This window comes from Sceloporus undulatus, chromosome 6 (assembly GCF_019175285.1).
Source record: "Sceloporus undulatus isolate JIND9_A2432 ecotype Alabama chromosome 6, SceUnd_v1.1, whole genome shotgun sequence".
Taxonomy (NCBI): Eukaryota; Metazoa; Chordata; class Lepidosauria; order Squamata; family Phrynosomatidae; genus Sceloporus; species Sceloporus undulatus.
In genome coordinates this window covers 48,966,527-48,982,497 of record NC_056527.1, presented here as the reverse complement: position 1 = coordinate 48,982,497, position 15,971 = coordinate 48,966,527, and the positions used below count along the sequence as shown (strand labels likewise).

General features: G+C 39.8%; 1 protein-coding gene across 4 annotated transcripts in view; it reads right to left on the bottom strand.

Moving 5' to 3' along the window:
* RARB (retinoic acid receptor beta) overlaps positions 1–15,971 on the bottom strand; it is a 270,695-nt gene that overhangs the window by 83,288 nt on the left and 171,436 nt on the right. For all 4 annotated transcript variants that reach the window (XM_042472133.1, XM_042472135.1, XM_042472134.1 and 1 more), the window contains exon 2: positions 6,747–6,895. In XM_042472133.1, the coding sequence (XP_042328067.1) occupies positions 6,747–6,895 (149 nt within the window). The remainder of the gene's footprint in view (positions 1–6,746; positions 6,896–15,971) is intronic.

Here is a 15,971-nt window from a genome sequence, read left to right as displayed (position 1 = left end):
AATAAATGTGGAAGCATGATTAGTTGAAAGATTTCTGGTCAGTAGATGACCATGAAAAAGAACACGGTATAGTGGAACCATTAGTGGTATTTGGAGTGCTGGATAAATGCCACCAAGGGACAATGTCATAAAACTTACATTTTTCTTGGTCTTTCTAAAGCATTATCAGTCTTCGAAAGGAAGATGTTATTTCTACCAAATAACATGAACAGAGAAACAGGATAGAATACAATGGGGCAGAATAGCAAAAATGGCCCTCTGTGCTCTGCGGCTCCTCCTTTAGGAAGCTTATGATGAGAGAACCAGAATAAGGAAGGTTGGAGCAGCCAACTCTCCCTCACCTAGAAAGTATATACTCAGGAAGTGCATGCATGCATGATCCTTGGGATCCTAATGGGACAAGGTATATGTGTGTGTGCATGCCTGTGTACAGTGGACCCGTGTTATATGCTGGGGTTTGGTTCCAAGATCCCCTGTGTATAACAAAATCCGTGTATGCTCAAGTCTCATTAAATATAATGACACAGAAAAATGGTGTCCCTTATAAAAATGGAAAATCAAATGGGATTTATACTTTCTTTGAATATTTTCAAACCGTGTATGCTTGAATCTGTGTATAAAAAATCCGTGTATAAGAAGGGCTGACTGTATTTGAATGATGTACTTTGGATGTTACACATATGTTCATGGAGGGAGAGAGGAACAAGAGAAATGGGGCCAAATGTAGCATTAGCTCCAGTTGTGACTCTGGTATCTACTGGGGTTTGGCTCCAGGACCAACCCACCCCATAGATAACAAAATCTGTGGATACTCAAGTCCCATTATATACAATAGCATAGTATAATGAAGTCTCTTATATAAAATAGCAAAATCAAGATTTGTGTTTTTTGGAATTTATATCTTTTAAAAATATTATTAATCCATGGATGATTCAATCCATGGATAGGTGTGTGTGTGTGTGTGTGTGTGACTGTATAAGCAGCCTCCAGCCTGAAACTTCCTGCCAATATAGTGCCCATAAATTTAGAATGAATATGTATTTCTAGCTAATGAATACTGGGGTTGATTCAGCCTGCCACAGTCTTTGAACTGGTTATAATTAAACCAATTAAGATTAATTTGTTGCGCTGCTAAACAGAAATGTTTAAACACAGTACCAGAATAAGAACAACTGCATGGGAAATACCATGGAAAGGAAAAAGAACTAAATAACGAAAAGAAATGGTGGCAAAATCTTACTGTCTAATGCTGAGAAAGAAAGATTTAAAAAATTAGGGAATTGGAGAAGAAACAAAAACTAAAAAAATCGACATCACTGTTTCACTCATCACACAGAGCTTAGGTTACTTGTAAAATCTTTTTTCGATGAAATGTCAATTTTTTAAATCTCATTTGGGACCTCACTCTTGGTGGACAGTGACATGAGAAATAAACATGAATTAAATTTATGGGCATTTTGTCCCTTAGCATCCACAAGAGACAGACAGGCACCTCTGCTGAACAAACAAATTTTCTGGCTCCCACTAAGAAAATGCAAGTGGTCCTTTGTGCATTTTGCAGTTTTCTCCCTTCCTTTCTCTCTTTTTCCCCTTCTTCTTGGTCTTAAATTGCCCTAGGCAACTTTGTTACATACACAGCTTGTACCAGAAATCTGGGCCGTGTGTTGCCACCAAAGGAATGTCGCCTTCTAAATGCTCAGAACAAGGAACAAGGCTCTAATAAGACAGCTGAATCTGGCAGCGCATTGGTTTTTCCTATTCACCAGCACAATGCTGGCATTATTTGGGAAAGCAGCCCACTACACCCCAACCTGCCCTCCCTCTCTGCCAGCACTGTCATTTGCAGGCTGTGTTACAATGAAGAGTAAAGTCGGTCCTAAAGAGTGGGGCTTTAAATAAGAACTTCACAATTGCTGAGACTAGCATTTTTTAAAGTACTAGAAACTGAAGGTCAAGGAACAGATCAGTGGAAAACAGCCTCTAAAAACATCTTATCTGTCAAGAAGAAATTGTGCTTGGTAAATACTAATATTCTTTTCAATAATACATCAATATGCTTATTTGTGTAACATACTGTCTTTGTTAATTAACAAAGACACTTTCTAGATTGTGGAATTAAACAATAGTGCTACTCTGATTTATGGAAGGCTGTAAACTCTTCTAGATGCAGGCCTTCAGGACCAGCAATTTAGCAGAAAATGCCCCCTCCAACATTCTGGAGACCCCTAATTCACAAATCGAAATACTGATAGTGCTGTTCTGCTAATTTTCAACTGTTTTGGGGGCCGTACAGATCGCTGTGGATCTGGAAGGGTGAAAACTCGCCCCATCTGCCATGGTTATGCTGCCTAGATGAAATTAATCAGTGACATCCTTTAACCTCTTATAGATGGCTATTCTACATTGTTCTACCACTCTTTCTACATATTGCCCTTCTTCCATTTACACTGATTTCTTTGCCCCCTTTTCCCTTTATCACTGATAACCCTATATATCAATGAAAAAAAACCCAAAACCTCAGCATTACTCTGCTTATAATATCTTTCAATATACATTTTTCAGGTTAAATGCGGTAATACACTACTAGATCATATGCTACAGAAATTTTTCCAGTTGCTGGCCAACTAACCTGTCTAAAAACTGGAATTGCAGACTCTGCCTTGGCTTTGATTTCTAGAGATGTCGAGGATTCTATTATCTTTTTTTCATGCTGTTTCATTGACATTCGCTTGTAATCATTCTTAGGACCTAGTCCGATACCCAGAGAAGTCAGTTGAAACACTCTCATTGACTTCAGATAAGGATATGAGCAGCTTCTTCCTCTTTATCACTACCCAAATCTTCCTTAGCTCAGTCTCTTCACAAAATCACTTGTCAGCAAATTGGCCATCTCTCATCTTGATTAACCTAACCTCTTATGTATCTTTTTTCCCTCTCCTAGATCTTGTCGTAAGAGTCTTTGTTTTGTAGTTGTCCTGCAGAGATGAGATTTCCCTTTTAGTTGTTTCCACCAAACACATTTGCCATCAGCCTCTTTTAACCCTGTCTTTCCCAGAAACCATTCTTCTTCCTCATCTGTGCTCTGCTAACCATTGTAATCACATTTTATATTCTTCAGTCTTCAGAAGATGGAGTATTTTAGAAACTTACTATAAAATACTCTATAGAGTTAATGAAGCTGCATGGATGAAGCTGAGAAATAAATGGAATTATTTTCAATCTCTCACATAAATATGCTTGCAATTTCCTCAGACATATAGAGAATGTTGGACACTAGACTGTTTAAATACAGCAGTAGCATTTACATTTCTATATCATTTATAGATATAGATTCCCAGTTAGATGATCAGAAAATAAGTAAATTATGATATAATGAACTCTAAAAGCTGTCTTATTGTTAGGATTTCCAACAGGCCATCTGAAAAATGTGCACGTATCTCTGTGCATTGCTAGAGAATGAGGAGCGGTCCTGGAAAACAAAACATCTTGTGAGGCTGAAGTTTCCCTGTGCATTTGAAATGGGACGGAATAAAAATCTAATAGTATTTAAAGTTGCAATCTGTCAGCTTTTCCTCTGCCAAATTGGACCCTGAGGGTCAGGCCCACCTAGATTTGTCTAATGTAGGGTGAGGGGATGGAGAACTTTCCAGGGCTTGGGCCTTCTGGTTTCCTCAACCTCCCCAGAGGCCCTTCACTGCTTTGGGTTGGGGCTGCAGGGGAGTAGCCTCCTGGCTTGAAGCTGAAGTTCCTGCAGCAATCTTTGAGCTTTCCTCCTTGTTCTGATGTCCCCAAAGCCTTTTATCTTTTCCCTAATTTCTGTCCCTGAGCAGCTGCACCTGAGGCCCCAAAGTTTTGATACACAACCAGTAATCTGGCAACCACACTGTAGATTTCTCTGCAGTTGAGGGGCTTACCACAGCTCTAGAAAGCTACCAAACCCTGTTACGTCTTTGTAAAAATAAACACAAAAGCTGAAATTGCCTAAGTGAACACTCTTATAAGATTAGTGTCCTATTGACTTAAACATAGCATTAGATATTGGGTTTGGGTTTCTTTAATCAAAGGATATAGTGTTTTAATCCAGTGAATTTCAAGATCAACTCTCAAGAGCAATCCTGAGACAACATACACTTTAAATGATGTAAGCACACATATTAAGAGCCACACATGATTTTGTACAGACATAATTTAACATCAGCAGGGCTGTTGGAGATGTCAATAACCTTAATCTAGATTTTTTTATTGACCACATCTGGAAGCAAAAGTGCAGTACCAGATCTGAAAAGAACAAAGTTTTTTTACCATCAGAGTGTCATGTACAGCTGAGTGGCTTTCAGGACAGAATTTTACCTCATCCGTTTTGAACCACTCTCTTTGCCATTATCACATTTAAGTGTTTCTTTTCCAGCTGGCACAATGCTTGAAGTTGTGCTTTTATTAATGCACCCTGTCAAATTCTATGTAAAGCGCAAATTAAAAACTAAAGCAGCCTGTGGCTTTGCATAATTACGATACTGAGTCTGGAACAATCCAACATAGCTTCCTCGAATGATTCACAATAAGTCACATAGAAGCAAAAAGCCTTAAGGGACAGAGCAAGGTGTTAGAAAACTAAAACACTGACAAGAGCTAGTAAGAACTAAATTATGAGTAATATATCCCTGCTCAATTTTTGCTAAGCACAGAAGGAGACTTGGAAGGAGACAAGAAAGTAGCAGTATTATAATGGATGATAACAATGGAAGTTCTTCTTTTCACATTTCCAACCTACAGTTGGAATAAGGGACAGTATCTGTGCTCATCACTTCTTCTATCGCCATGAATCCTAGGCATGATATGTGAATCCTTCTTTTCTATTACTAGAAAACCATATTACAAAATGGTTGTGTTTTGTAGTTTAACCATGAATTATCTTGCAGATGATTGAACAAACTACCATTTGCTTTTCATATTTCTGGACTGTTTTGCTCTAATCCCATTTATCAACTCTAATTTTAGGGAAAGGGGGCAGCAGGCAAAACTACCCAAGAATATGACTAAGTTCTGCATTCAGATGTTAGAAGAAGCCATGGTTTAAACAAGCTACAGATGGTAAGCCCATAAACCATGGTTTCTAAATGTGGTTGCACCTGACTAATAATCCATGGTGTGTTCGATGGAAAATAGTCGGAAAAACAAACCAGAATTTATTTTCAGGTACAACAGACCAGAATGAAACCATAGCCTAGCTCAAAACTGCATGTGAACTAACAACTGTATCCTGATGACTCATACCCTTTTCAGCTTGGCTAGTTCTTCATGTGAAGTGTTTTCACATGCTCATATATATGTGTAATTGACTGCACAGATGAAAGTTAGTGTATGCCATATAATAATAATAATAATAATAATAATAATAATAATAATATGTTTTATTTATATACCGCGATTCCAAAGATCATAGCGGTGAACAGCAAGTAAGCTAATTAGCAAGTGTATGTATGCATGTGGAATCAACTACTATTTCTGTTACTTCACATGTACTTCTTCTATAAGCTAAAACAAAAGGAAATGGCTACTTGTTCTCTATAGAGTCTACATTAGTCACAAAGCTTGCAAAATTATGTTCTTGTAACTCCTTGGCTTCCTGTTTATAGAAGTAATTAAAACAATTACTTTTTGTTACTTAAAAAAAACACAGAATGCTACAAGCTGGTGACCTGTCATATAAAACATACTGCCCTTCTGCCCACCTCATTGTTGTCTCAATACCCACGAGAAAGCTTGAGGTAACAGCACAATACAAGCCAGTACGTACTTAAACCATGCAATATTTTTCAATATATTTATCAATACAGTGGCCCCTCCATATTCACTGGGGTTAGGGACTCAGGACACCCATGAAAGTGGAAAAACAGCAAATAAAACAACACTATGTTTTTTACCCGAGAGAACACTTATCTAGGAATCTCTAGATCCTCCAGTGCAACCCTGTGATCAACATCCACCAGAGGTTGACCACAGAATCAAACTGGAGACCTACAAATGCCTAAAGAAATGTTTTCTCTAGGAATCTCTAGGTCTTTGATCGCAACTCTATTTTCACCTCCCAGCAGAGTTGTGCTGGAAGACTTCCTAGACATTCCTAGAGAGAACATATTATTAAAATCCATGAATAAGCAAATCCACAAAAGTCAAAGCTGCAAATGTAGAGGTCTGACTATACTACATGCCCATTTCTACTCAACTAATATAAAGATAGTTGCGCTGCAGAGGGAGTGAAGTGGACCCTCACTCATTTACAATGGCAATTAACATTGATACCTTAGCTATGACAGGTGAATTAGTTATTAGTTACTTCCAAGCTCTGCTCCATCTATATTTCTTAACTCACAATATACTTTCTCTCAACACTTTTGTATTCGTAGTATACTCACCTGTGAAGGAAACCAAAACAAATGTGCAAAATGGCCCACAAGATTTCGTATTACCCATGTTATCTTTACAATTAGTTCCATTACTTCTCTGCCTTCTCCAAGAATCAGATTGTCCATGAGAAAACTTCTAATCCTCTCTTAACATGGATATTATGAAAAGAATATGCTAGAATGCTAAATGTATGTTATTTATTCTAGTTTCACCTCTCTCCCATAATAACCCTCATCACTTCAGAAGAAATGTTGCTTGAGTATAATCCTGTTATCATAATTCAATGCTGTGAAGAAATGTGAAATTTATCAGACAGGGGTTTTTGTTTTGACACTCACCTTACATCCCTCACAAGCACTGACGCCATAGTGATATCCAGAAGATTTGTCCTGACAAACAAAACAGGGCTTGTAAACGCGAGGGGGAGGAAGCGGGGAAGGTGGGCTGGGAACAAGTTCCTCAGAACTGGTGCTCTGAGTTTCAATTGCTACAAAGAAAAAGAGAAGAGAAAAATGGTTTTAGTGCATTTAGCTATGGACCACACTCCACTGCTCATAGTGGAAACATGTCAATGCCAGCAACAGATCCACACAATGGTTCTCCCAATCCAAATATAACTTTTTTTATTTGAGCAGGAGAGAGAGAGGGTTGATAACATTTAAAATAAATAATAACATTGGATCAGTTCAGACTTTCAGAATCTTTACTATTGATGTGCATCCACTGTGTCCTTCAGGGAAGCACTCATGTGGAAAACATAATACGTGCCTAGGACTGTCTGTGGGCAGAACTATAGAAACTTGCTTTATAGTGAATTCCAAAGATTATTGTGTACTTGTATTACATTAATAGTTCTGAATCACATGTATTTAGAAAAAGCTATAGTCAACTCTCCATAGCCATGGATTTTTTTATCTGTGGATTCAAACTAGAAAATATTTTAAAAACATATGAATTCCAAAAAGAAACCCTTGTGGCTGCACCGCCATTAGCGATAGCCCCTGGTGTCCCACGGTGGTGCATGCACATGGCCACATCTCAATTGGTGACAATGGAACTTAATGGTGGTGTGACTGTGTGCACATGCATCCACAGGACAATGGGGGCTGTCCCCAATGGCGATGCAGCCACATGCATGCGCCACCATTGGGGACAACACAGGCTTTCCATCCACGGATGCTTGAATCCATGGATGGCAAGTCCGAGGATACCGAAAGCTGACTTTATGTGCAGGCTGGACTGGAACTAAACCGCAATGGACCACTGTACGATCTTAGGCCCAGTCAGTGGTGTTGCCAGAGCTATGAGGGATCTAGTTAAAATGTGCTCTCTCATCCTCCTCCCAGTTTTTTCCCCTTAAACTCTCCTCCATCCAATTTCTCCTCATCCTTACGATCCTCCTGTTGCTCTCATTATCTCCCCCACCACATTATTTTTCATGTTGCTTTTCCTGTTCTTCTGGCTCTTTATAAATACAGATACCGCCTGCAATACTGTATCTTTCTGTATTCTTTTTAGCTTCTCATATGTACTCCCCCAAGCTTGTGCTCTGCTCCTTACTGTCACTGAGTCAGCAAAGCATCTCCTCACTTGCCTACCCACCAACCTAAAAAACACTTGGACACTCTGTAGAGCAGTACTGCAGTTTGGTCCAGCATTTTAATTTCCTGGAGGATTCTGAGACGTCCTCTGAATAAACTGTGATTGCGGCTCTGCTGTATTTTTCACCCTTCCTTTTCTACTATTTTAAAAGATGGACTCTATCACTTCAATTCCCCCCCCCACACACACCCCAACCCCCCCCCAAGCATGAGAAGAAAGCTAGGCTACAGCCATTCTTCTCATATCTATGTGCCGAGAGTTATTTTTTATTAAATATGGAGAAGTATTCAGTTATGTGAAACCATTCATTCACACTCTCATGTGCCTATTGTTTAGGAACAGAACACTACCTCTTTCTATCTGCTTGATCAGCATGAATTGAAGCTCCAGATATTGTTGGACTACAGCTCCCATCAGTGCTATCCAGCATAATAAATGGTGATTAATGCTGGTGGAACAACATCTGGAAGTCTGCACAATTCCCACCCACGGGTTAGAGATTGCCTTAGTAACTCCTACACAGAAATGCAGAAAAATCTCTTCACAGTAATCAACTTCACCTGTAATGTATGCAGTAATACAGCACAGCCCTACCACAGTCTGAAAAAAGGTTTTTAGGATGCAGAGTACCGACATCTATATATAATGATCAATACTGTAAAGAAAAATAACAATTCAGGCAGTGATATTGTAAAGATATCGGGGCCAACAGTAGACATGTTTAGGATACTGGTGACTAAAACACATAGTTCTTTTCATTTACTGTGGATATGCCATTTATTTTCTTTGTCCCCTGTTTCTTAGGGCTTTTTCACACTTGACACTAAAAGGTAAATTTGAGCCTCTTTGGAGCTATTTTGCCGAGTAAGAAAGATGTAAATATAGAAGACAAGCTGAATATACACCTCCTAGCCACTGTATGTTTTACATTTGCATTATAGACTGATTTAAGCTCAAATGGATATAAACCTCAAGCGTGAAGAGAAAACATCCACAGGCAAAGATACGTGGTTTTGTCTGAACAAGTCAGGAAAATGAGAAAGCCTCTGAAGCAGTTAAAAAGAGGGCAAAATCTCCACAGAGACTCAGGTGCCATCCATCTATGGAAAAACAAATGCTGATTCAGATTTAGAGGGTAAAGTATTTGTTGTGTCTCCTAAATATTGTCATTTTAAAAAACTGACTCTGTTTTATCATCTACAACTGTTTAACAGAATTATCTGATCTGTGGAATCACGGCTTCAGAAAAGATTGCTGTTGTTACCTGCCCTGGAGTCAATTCTGACCCAGGGCAACCTTCAGGATGTTATTCCCAAGAGCAGAGGTCGGCAACCTCTGGCCCGTTGGCCGGATGCGGCCCGCGGAGGCCTGGCAACCGGCCCCTGGCTGCTGTTGCCGCTGCCGCCAATCACAGCTTTTTGCCGCTCTGGGTGCCGCCATTAAGTCTCGCGCGACCTCACCGCCATTTTGGGCGAAAAAAATGGCAGCGCCCATAGCGGCCGCTTGGGCTATGGGCGCCGCCATTTTTTGCCCAAAATGGCGGCGAGGTCGCGCAAGACTTTGCTGCCATTTTGGGCAAAAAATGGCGGTGTCCATAGCAGCCTCTGGGGCTATGGGTGCCGCCATTTTTTCGCCCAAAATGGCGGCACCCAGAGCAGCAAAAATCCGTGATGGGCGGCAGCGGCGGCGGGCCTCTAGGAGGCCCGCTGCCGTCACTGAGGCCCTGCAGGAGGGCTCTGACAACGGCAGGGGGCCCCTGGGTTGCCCTTTGCCATCGCTGGGCCCCTCCAGGAGGGCTCCGACGGCAGCAGGGGGCCTCTGAGTCCTTTGCTGTCGCTGGGGCCCTCCAGGAGGGCTCCAACGGCGGCAGGGGGCCTCTGAGAGGCTCTTTGCCGTCGCTGGGGCCCTCCAGGATTCAGATTGCCATACACATAGTGACAAACTGGGCAGAAGCAGAAAAGCAACTAGCAAGGCAGTTGTGCGAATGAATCAAACAGAGCTACTGAGATCCTCCCCTTACTAAAGACCTTCACTTGAGCTTCACAAGCTAGTGCTCAGAAGAAATTTGGAAGTAGCCTTTGATACACTGAGAAGGCCTCTTGCTCGATCAAAACAATAAGGAACTCCCAGTGTGTGTCCAACAGCACTGTCACATAGTTTCCACGTGGTATCAATGTATCAGTCTTACCTTTTTGGTACTACAACTCCTAGAAATATGGCCCTCCTGGCTGGGGTATTCTGTGAGTTGCAGTCCAAAATGTGAAACTTCAAACCAAAAAGCTCTAAAACAAATTCTGAAGAAGAGCACAGAAATTTCCCAATAGGTAACAATAAAAATAAAGATTTTTCAGCTCATAGTGAAGAAGCAAAACACATCACAAAATCAAATACACAAGTAATAACAATCTCCAGCCATCTTCCCTTACTATATTCTGTATTTTTGTTGTTATTTAGCATAGGCACAGATCTTTCTAGGAATCGACTGTTACACAGTTTTCCTGTGTAAATCAAGAATCTATTAGTGCTTTTAAAATTAAAATTAAATTCTTCAGATGGCCTTCGAGACCTCAATAGCCTGTTTTCCTTATTTAATGAATGCTTACTTGTTGGTCCCAAACAGTCTCAGAGCAGATAAAATGTTGCTTTTAAAACTCTGGTAATTCAGCACAACAAACGTACAAAGCTCTTTCCATGACAGCTGTGTAATTACAGGGTCCCTAAAAATAAATAAATAAATAAATGCAGTATATATATTTTTGTCATTTCTCTGAAAAGAAAACTAATATCCTTCACTGATGGTGGTCAAAGTATTGACTGTTCAAGAAAGAAAATCAAGCAAATCAACCTAAAAGGACCTGGGTTAAATTCCCAGCTATATTTCCAGATGCCTAATTCCAAGTCAACAAAGTGCTGAAAAGGCTAATGTAGAGCTGTGTGTCTGGAAGAATACTGTTCAGGTTGGTAAACTGGGGGAAATGTATGCCTAAAACCAATAAAACAGGAGGCCACATGCTGATGAAAGAAGAATGAATTGCTACTGAATTCTATTTCTTGCAATGAGGTGCTTATATGACCATGATCAGCTGTCAAGACAAGTCTACAGTACTTATTCTCCATTGAATCAAAGGGGCCTGAAATATTTCTAGTTCTATAGCAGATTTGTTCTGTACAAAGAGTTGCAAATGATGCATGTATTACACAATGAAGTGACTTCGCTCCTTCCATGGTGTCAGTCTCTAAACAGATGTTGAACATTAACAAACTCCTGCCAATCTATGCTTGCATAAATATTTATGCTGATACAGGGTAGTCAAGGGAAGGAAAGTGACTATGCACTGTATAGGAATCCAGGGTACTTTTCATAGCATAAGTATTTAGAAGTGACTGGAAGGACAGAGTTACACTTTAGGAATTTCACTCTCTCCTTTTCATAAAGTTTTCAAAGTCAGCAATGAGCCATGTGTTGTTTGGTGGTGGACTGCTGGCTGTTCAGTAAGAATTTGAATTTTTCCTTATTTCATCATCACATTCAAAGATTTTAAAATTAAAAGCTTTCTTCCTGCAGGACAAGGTTATGAGCATTTTTCACACTTTGTGACTTTTTTATGTGTGCAAAAAACCCTGCACAACACACTGTCTTTTTATACACACACACACTGCAAACAGATGTTTTTGTAGAGAAGGCAGTGTTTTTATTGCATTGCAATAAGTCTCAAAGCTTTAACCTAACATTTGAGTTTCTCAAGCTTTGTTAGATTCTGATAAAAAGTGAACGGATGCAAAAAACATACGCTTAAAGGATGGAAAAATCTGCCAGTTATGCTTTCCCCAGCATCCAAATGTTCCAGATCTTAGCAAATCCTGTTTTGTTTTGTTTTTCTAAAAAGGTGGAATGAAATCCTCATGTGTCCAGTGACAGAGACTTTAGTACTATATAAGTGGCTTAGGCCCTGTGCACACCGGCTTTAAAGGCCAGGTTGGGAGTGGTGTCGGAGCATAGCGTCTACACAACGCATGCCTAGCTCCACCCTAGGGCGGTTTGACGCCACATGCCACACTGCACATGGTGTCATGGCACTCCTCCGGCGCTGCATCTGCATGAAGAAGCAGCGTAAAGCTGTGCCATCACGGCTATCGCGCCCTTTGCAGGGCACAAAAAGGAGCTGTTTTTGCGGCTTTTTGCGCCCTGTAAAGGCCAGGTTGGGATCATGGCATCCACACACTGCGCCCCCGATCTGGCTGTAGAAGGGTCTGTACAGCCCCTTAGTCAGTGAAATTAGTGGACTGAGATGGATGCTCCTGTCTACTAGTAATGGATGCCCTCACTCTGCTGCAATAGCACCTTGTTGCTTCTCCAAAGTCAAGTAATGCTTTCTAGTAAGCATAATGGGTCTACTTTTTTCATTCAGTAGTGTCTATGGATTACATGGGTAGTGTGTTATCAAATTCCCACTAGAAAAGGGAAAACATAGCTATTTCACATCCTCTCTGATCCATAATTTTTAAATCTCAGTCTTTTCATCTTGAACCTGACAAATTTGTGAATTTTCACACATTCTTCAAAAACAAACTAAAATGGAATTCTCCTCCACCTGCATTGGCCAAATTAAATAAACACAGTTATTATCATAATAGTGAAGACCATGCTTTACCTGCTTACCATACAGGTCTTAAAATGAGAAACCTCTCTGAAAAATGAGAGAAGGCACTCTAATTCTACACTATAAATGTGGCTGAATACACAGAGATTCACATGGAAACTTTTTATGAGCTAGACAATCAAAGCACTGGTTCTTGGATGACTCTGCAAGTTTTCTTTAAACTTAGTGTCCAAAATCTAATTATCTGTCCCAACTAGACTTATTAAATAAATGGGAACTTGGTATGTTAACATTTGAGTAATTCTGTTGAGTCAGTGTCCTAGCTGGAAATACCTATTAAATTTAGGCCAAGTTTGTTCTACTTGAAATATAAAGATACATGTAGACTGTCATAAATTCTTATAAAGATGAGCTGAAATGAATTAGGGAATCCAGTTCCTAATCATCACATGATTTGTTCAAATGGGACTAGAAGATTTGGAGCTTACTGCACTGCCTGGCAATAGTGGAAGACCAGGCTATTATGTTTCCCTACAGAGCCAGCTTTATCCCATCTGGAATTCCAGTTCTTTTCTCCATCTGTAACATGGGAATAATGATCTGTCTGCTTCTCAACACTGCTATGAATGAAGACGAAATAAAGATGGTACAGAATTTTGCAGTTAAATAGTTCAGTAAGTATCTGTAATAATTATAATATGTGCTAATTATAATGAATTCAATTACTGTAACATAAAACCAGTTGCAGCGTAAGAGGCTTTTAAAAAAGAAAAGAAGGGTGCATTGTACAGAAACAAAGTAGTTACTCCTGCCTGAGCAAGCAAAGAGGAAAAAGCAAGTTTAGTAATGGAAGGCAGGGAGGGGGGCAGTCCTGTGTCCTGAAGCAAAAGCTAAGTGTGCCAACAAACTCTGAACTAAAGAAATCTGAAGAACAGATTCCTCAGAGTAAGTAAATAATGTTTATGCTACTGCCATGTTTTGGCAATCTTGGCTAACCAAGGCAATTGAAAGGCACTTAAGTATTCTTTAAACTATCATTTCAAGCCACGCTTGATACTTTAAAAAATATTGTTGAGCTAAAGCATCAGATAAGATCTTTTAGGAAGTGAAATGTGCTCTACAAGAGATAATTTACTGACGGTGAAACCATACTGACGGACAGATTTCAATGTCGTGGCTGATTAAAAACAGGGCAGGCATTTTATGAAATCCCTTTCATTTTTACTACAAGCGTGTATTATTAAGTGCTGGTTTTTAATGCACTCTCTTTAGACAGCTGAGCCTTAAAAGAATAAGAAGTTGTAAAGCAAATGGCATTTCCTGGATAGCCCCAAGGGAAGCTGGAACATTGAGCTCCAAAGTCCCTGTTGGGAAGGAGCAATTTGAGCTAATTAGGGTGAATGGCAAAGTGTTGCGTTTGGTCAAAACATTCTGTTAACCTTCAGTTTTATTGGCACCAAAAAGATGCTGTCTGGATGTGGATTTAGATGTGAGTGTCTGTGTGTGTGCGAGAGAGAGTATTCAATGCAGAAGTGCAAAGCACACAGCTCACATACATTAGACAGAAAGTCAAAGGAAACACCAAAGTTCAACTAGAGTACAAGTAATTAGAACCAGATTCTTTGCTGCTTGCATGCATGCTTCATTGTAGAGGTTATTTATAAGTCTCCAAACCACCCACCCACCCAAACCCCAAAATCCTAATATCATTTAATTTTCATGTCTAGTCTGGAACAAAAAAAAATCTGCTTTTAATAATCTTTGAAGGAAAGAAAAGAAGAAACGTCCAAACACTAGAAAATTGGCCTTTCCTTATTTTATTACACATTTTATTTATTTCATGTGGTGTTTCGAGTCTAGCTCCAAAGCAATAATATATGACTTCTCCATCTTTCTTTGTGGTTGTTTTTTAAAGGCGTGCATTACATTTTCAAAGTTCACATTGCTGTTGGGAGTGCAAAATGTGGTGTTGTGGAGGGAGACATGAAAGTGGGCTGAGCTGAGGAGAAATAAACATTATCGGAGAGGATTGTCAGTCTTGAAATGGTAACCCGGCCATGACCCTCGAGTGAGTGTGTGTTTGACCAGGTCATATAAGGCTCTGACTGAGTCCGGTTGCCAGGTTATGACAACTCCCTGCTATTCTTGCCACACATCTACAACAGGTGCAGATCACAGACATCACTGAGAAGAAAACAAAAGGACATGGGATAGGTAAAGGCTTTGATTTCTTTTCTTTGCAAACAGTTCTCCTCTCTAAGGGGGAAAATAGCGTGAGAAAGAATCCCTCAGCCTATACATCTGTCTCAGTCACTTCTAGCATCCTACTACAGCATAAATGCTCTCTGTATACAAACACATATATCTATATGCAAGCCACATGATCTTAAAGATGATAACAATGATAATGATAAAAATGATAAAAAGAGTTATTGCCTACTTTTCAGTCTCAAAACTCCCATGAAATGCAAAGGAAAAACACAAATTACATAATCAAATCCTCAATTGAATATTCAAGAGACAGGCAATTAAAATAACCAATAAGATATAACTAAAATAGCAGCAGCAAAAGAATATTTAAACCATAAATCCAATTATTAGCCCCAGCTAAAGGACAACAGAGGTTTTTTTAAAGGTTAGTCCCAAGTAGCCTTCATCCACAGGGACCTGATAAATAAACACTCATGTAGGTTCAACCGATTGCATGAGTTTACTCTAGTTGGAACTAACCACCGGATATAGGCCTTAGTTAAAAACAGAGTTTGTTGCTGTGTGCCTTCCAAGTCATTTTTAACATATGGTGATCCTTAGGTAAACTATTATTAGATTTTATTGGCAAGATTTGTTCAGAGGAGGTTTGCCACTGCCTTCTCCTGAGGTTGAGAACATGTGAGTTGCCCATGGTCAACCAGTGGGTTTCATGGTCGAGCTGGGAATCAAACCCTGGTATCAAGTCACAGTTCAGTGCTCAAACCACTATGCCATGCTTGCATACACTGTACTTAAACATAACAAGCTGGAATGAATAACTCTTTAAAATCCTTCTAGAGTTCAACAGAGTGTTAGACATACCCACTTCCTGAGGAAGGGCATTGCAAAGAAGTTATGCCAGTGTAGAGAAGACTTTGTCTCTGCAGCTTGGCAATGCTACAGTTCATACTTGTGCACCAGAAAGTAGAGCTTTAGATGCTGAATTCAAATCTCAGGCTGATTTGTATTGGTGCAGGTGGCCCTTCAACTATGTAGCCCCACAGTGATACTCACAGTAATGCACTACTGATCTACAAGCTACTGGCTACTAGTCTGCTGTAACTTTCCAGGAAAGAAAGAAATGAGTTATAACTAATGGGCATAAATATG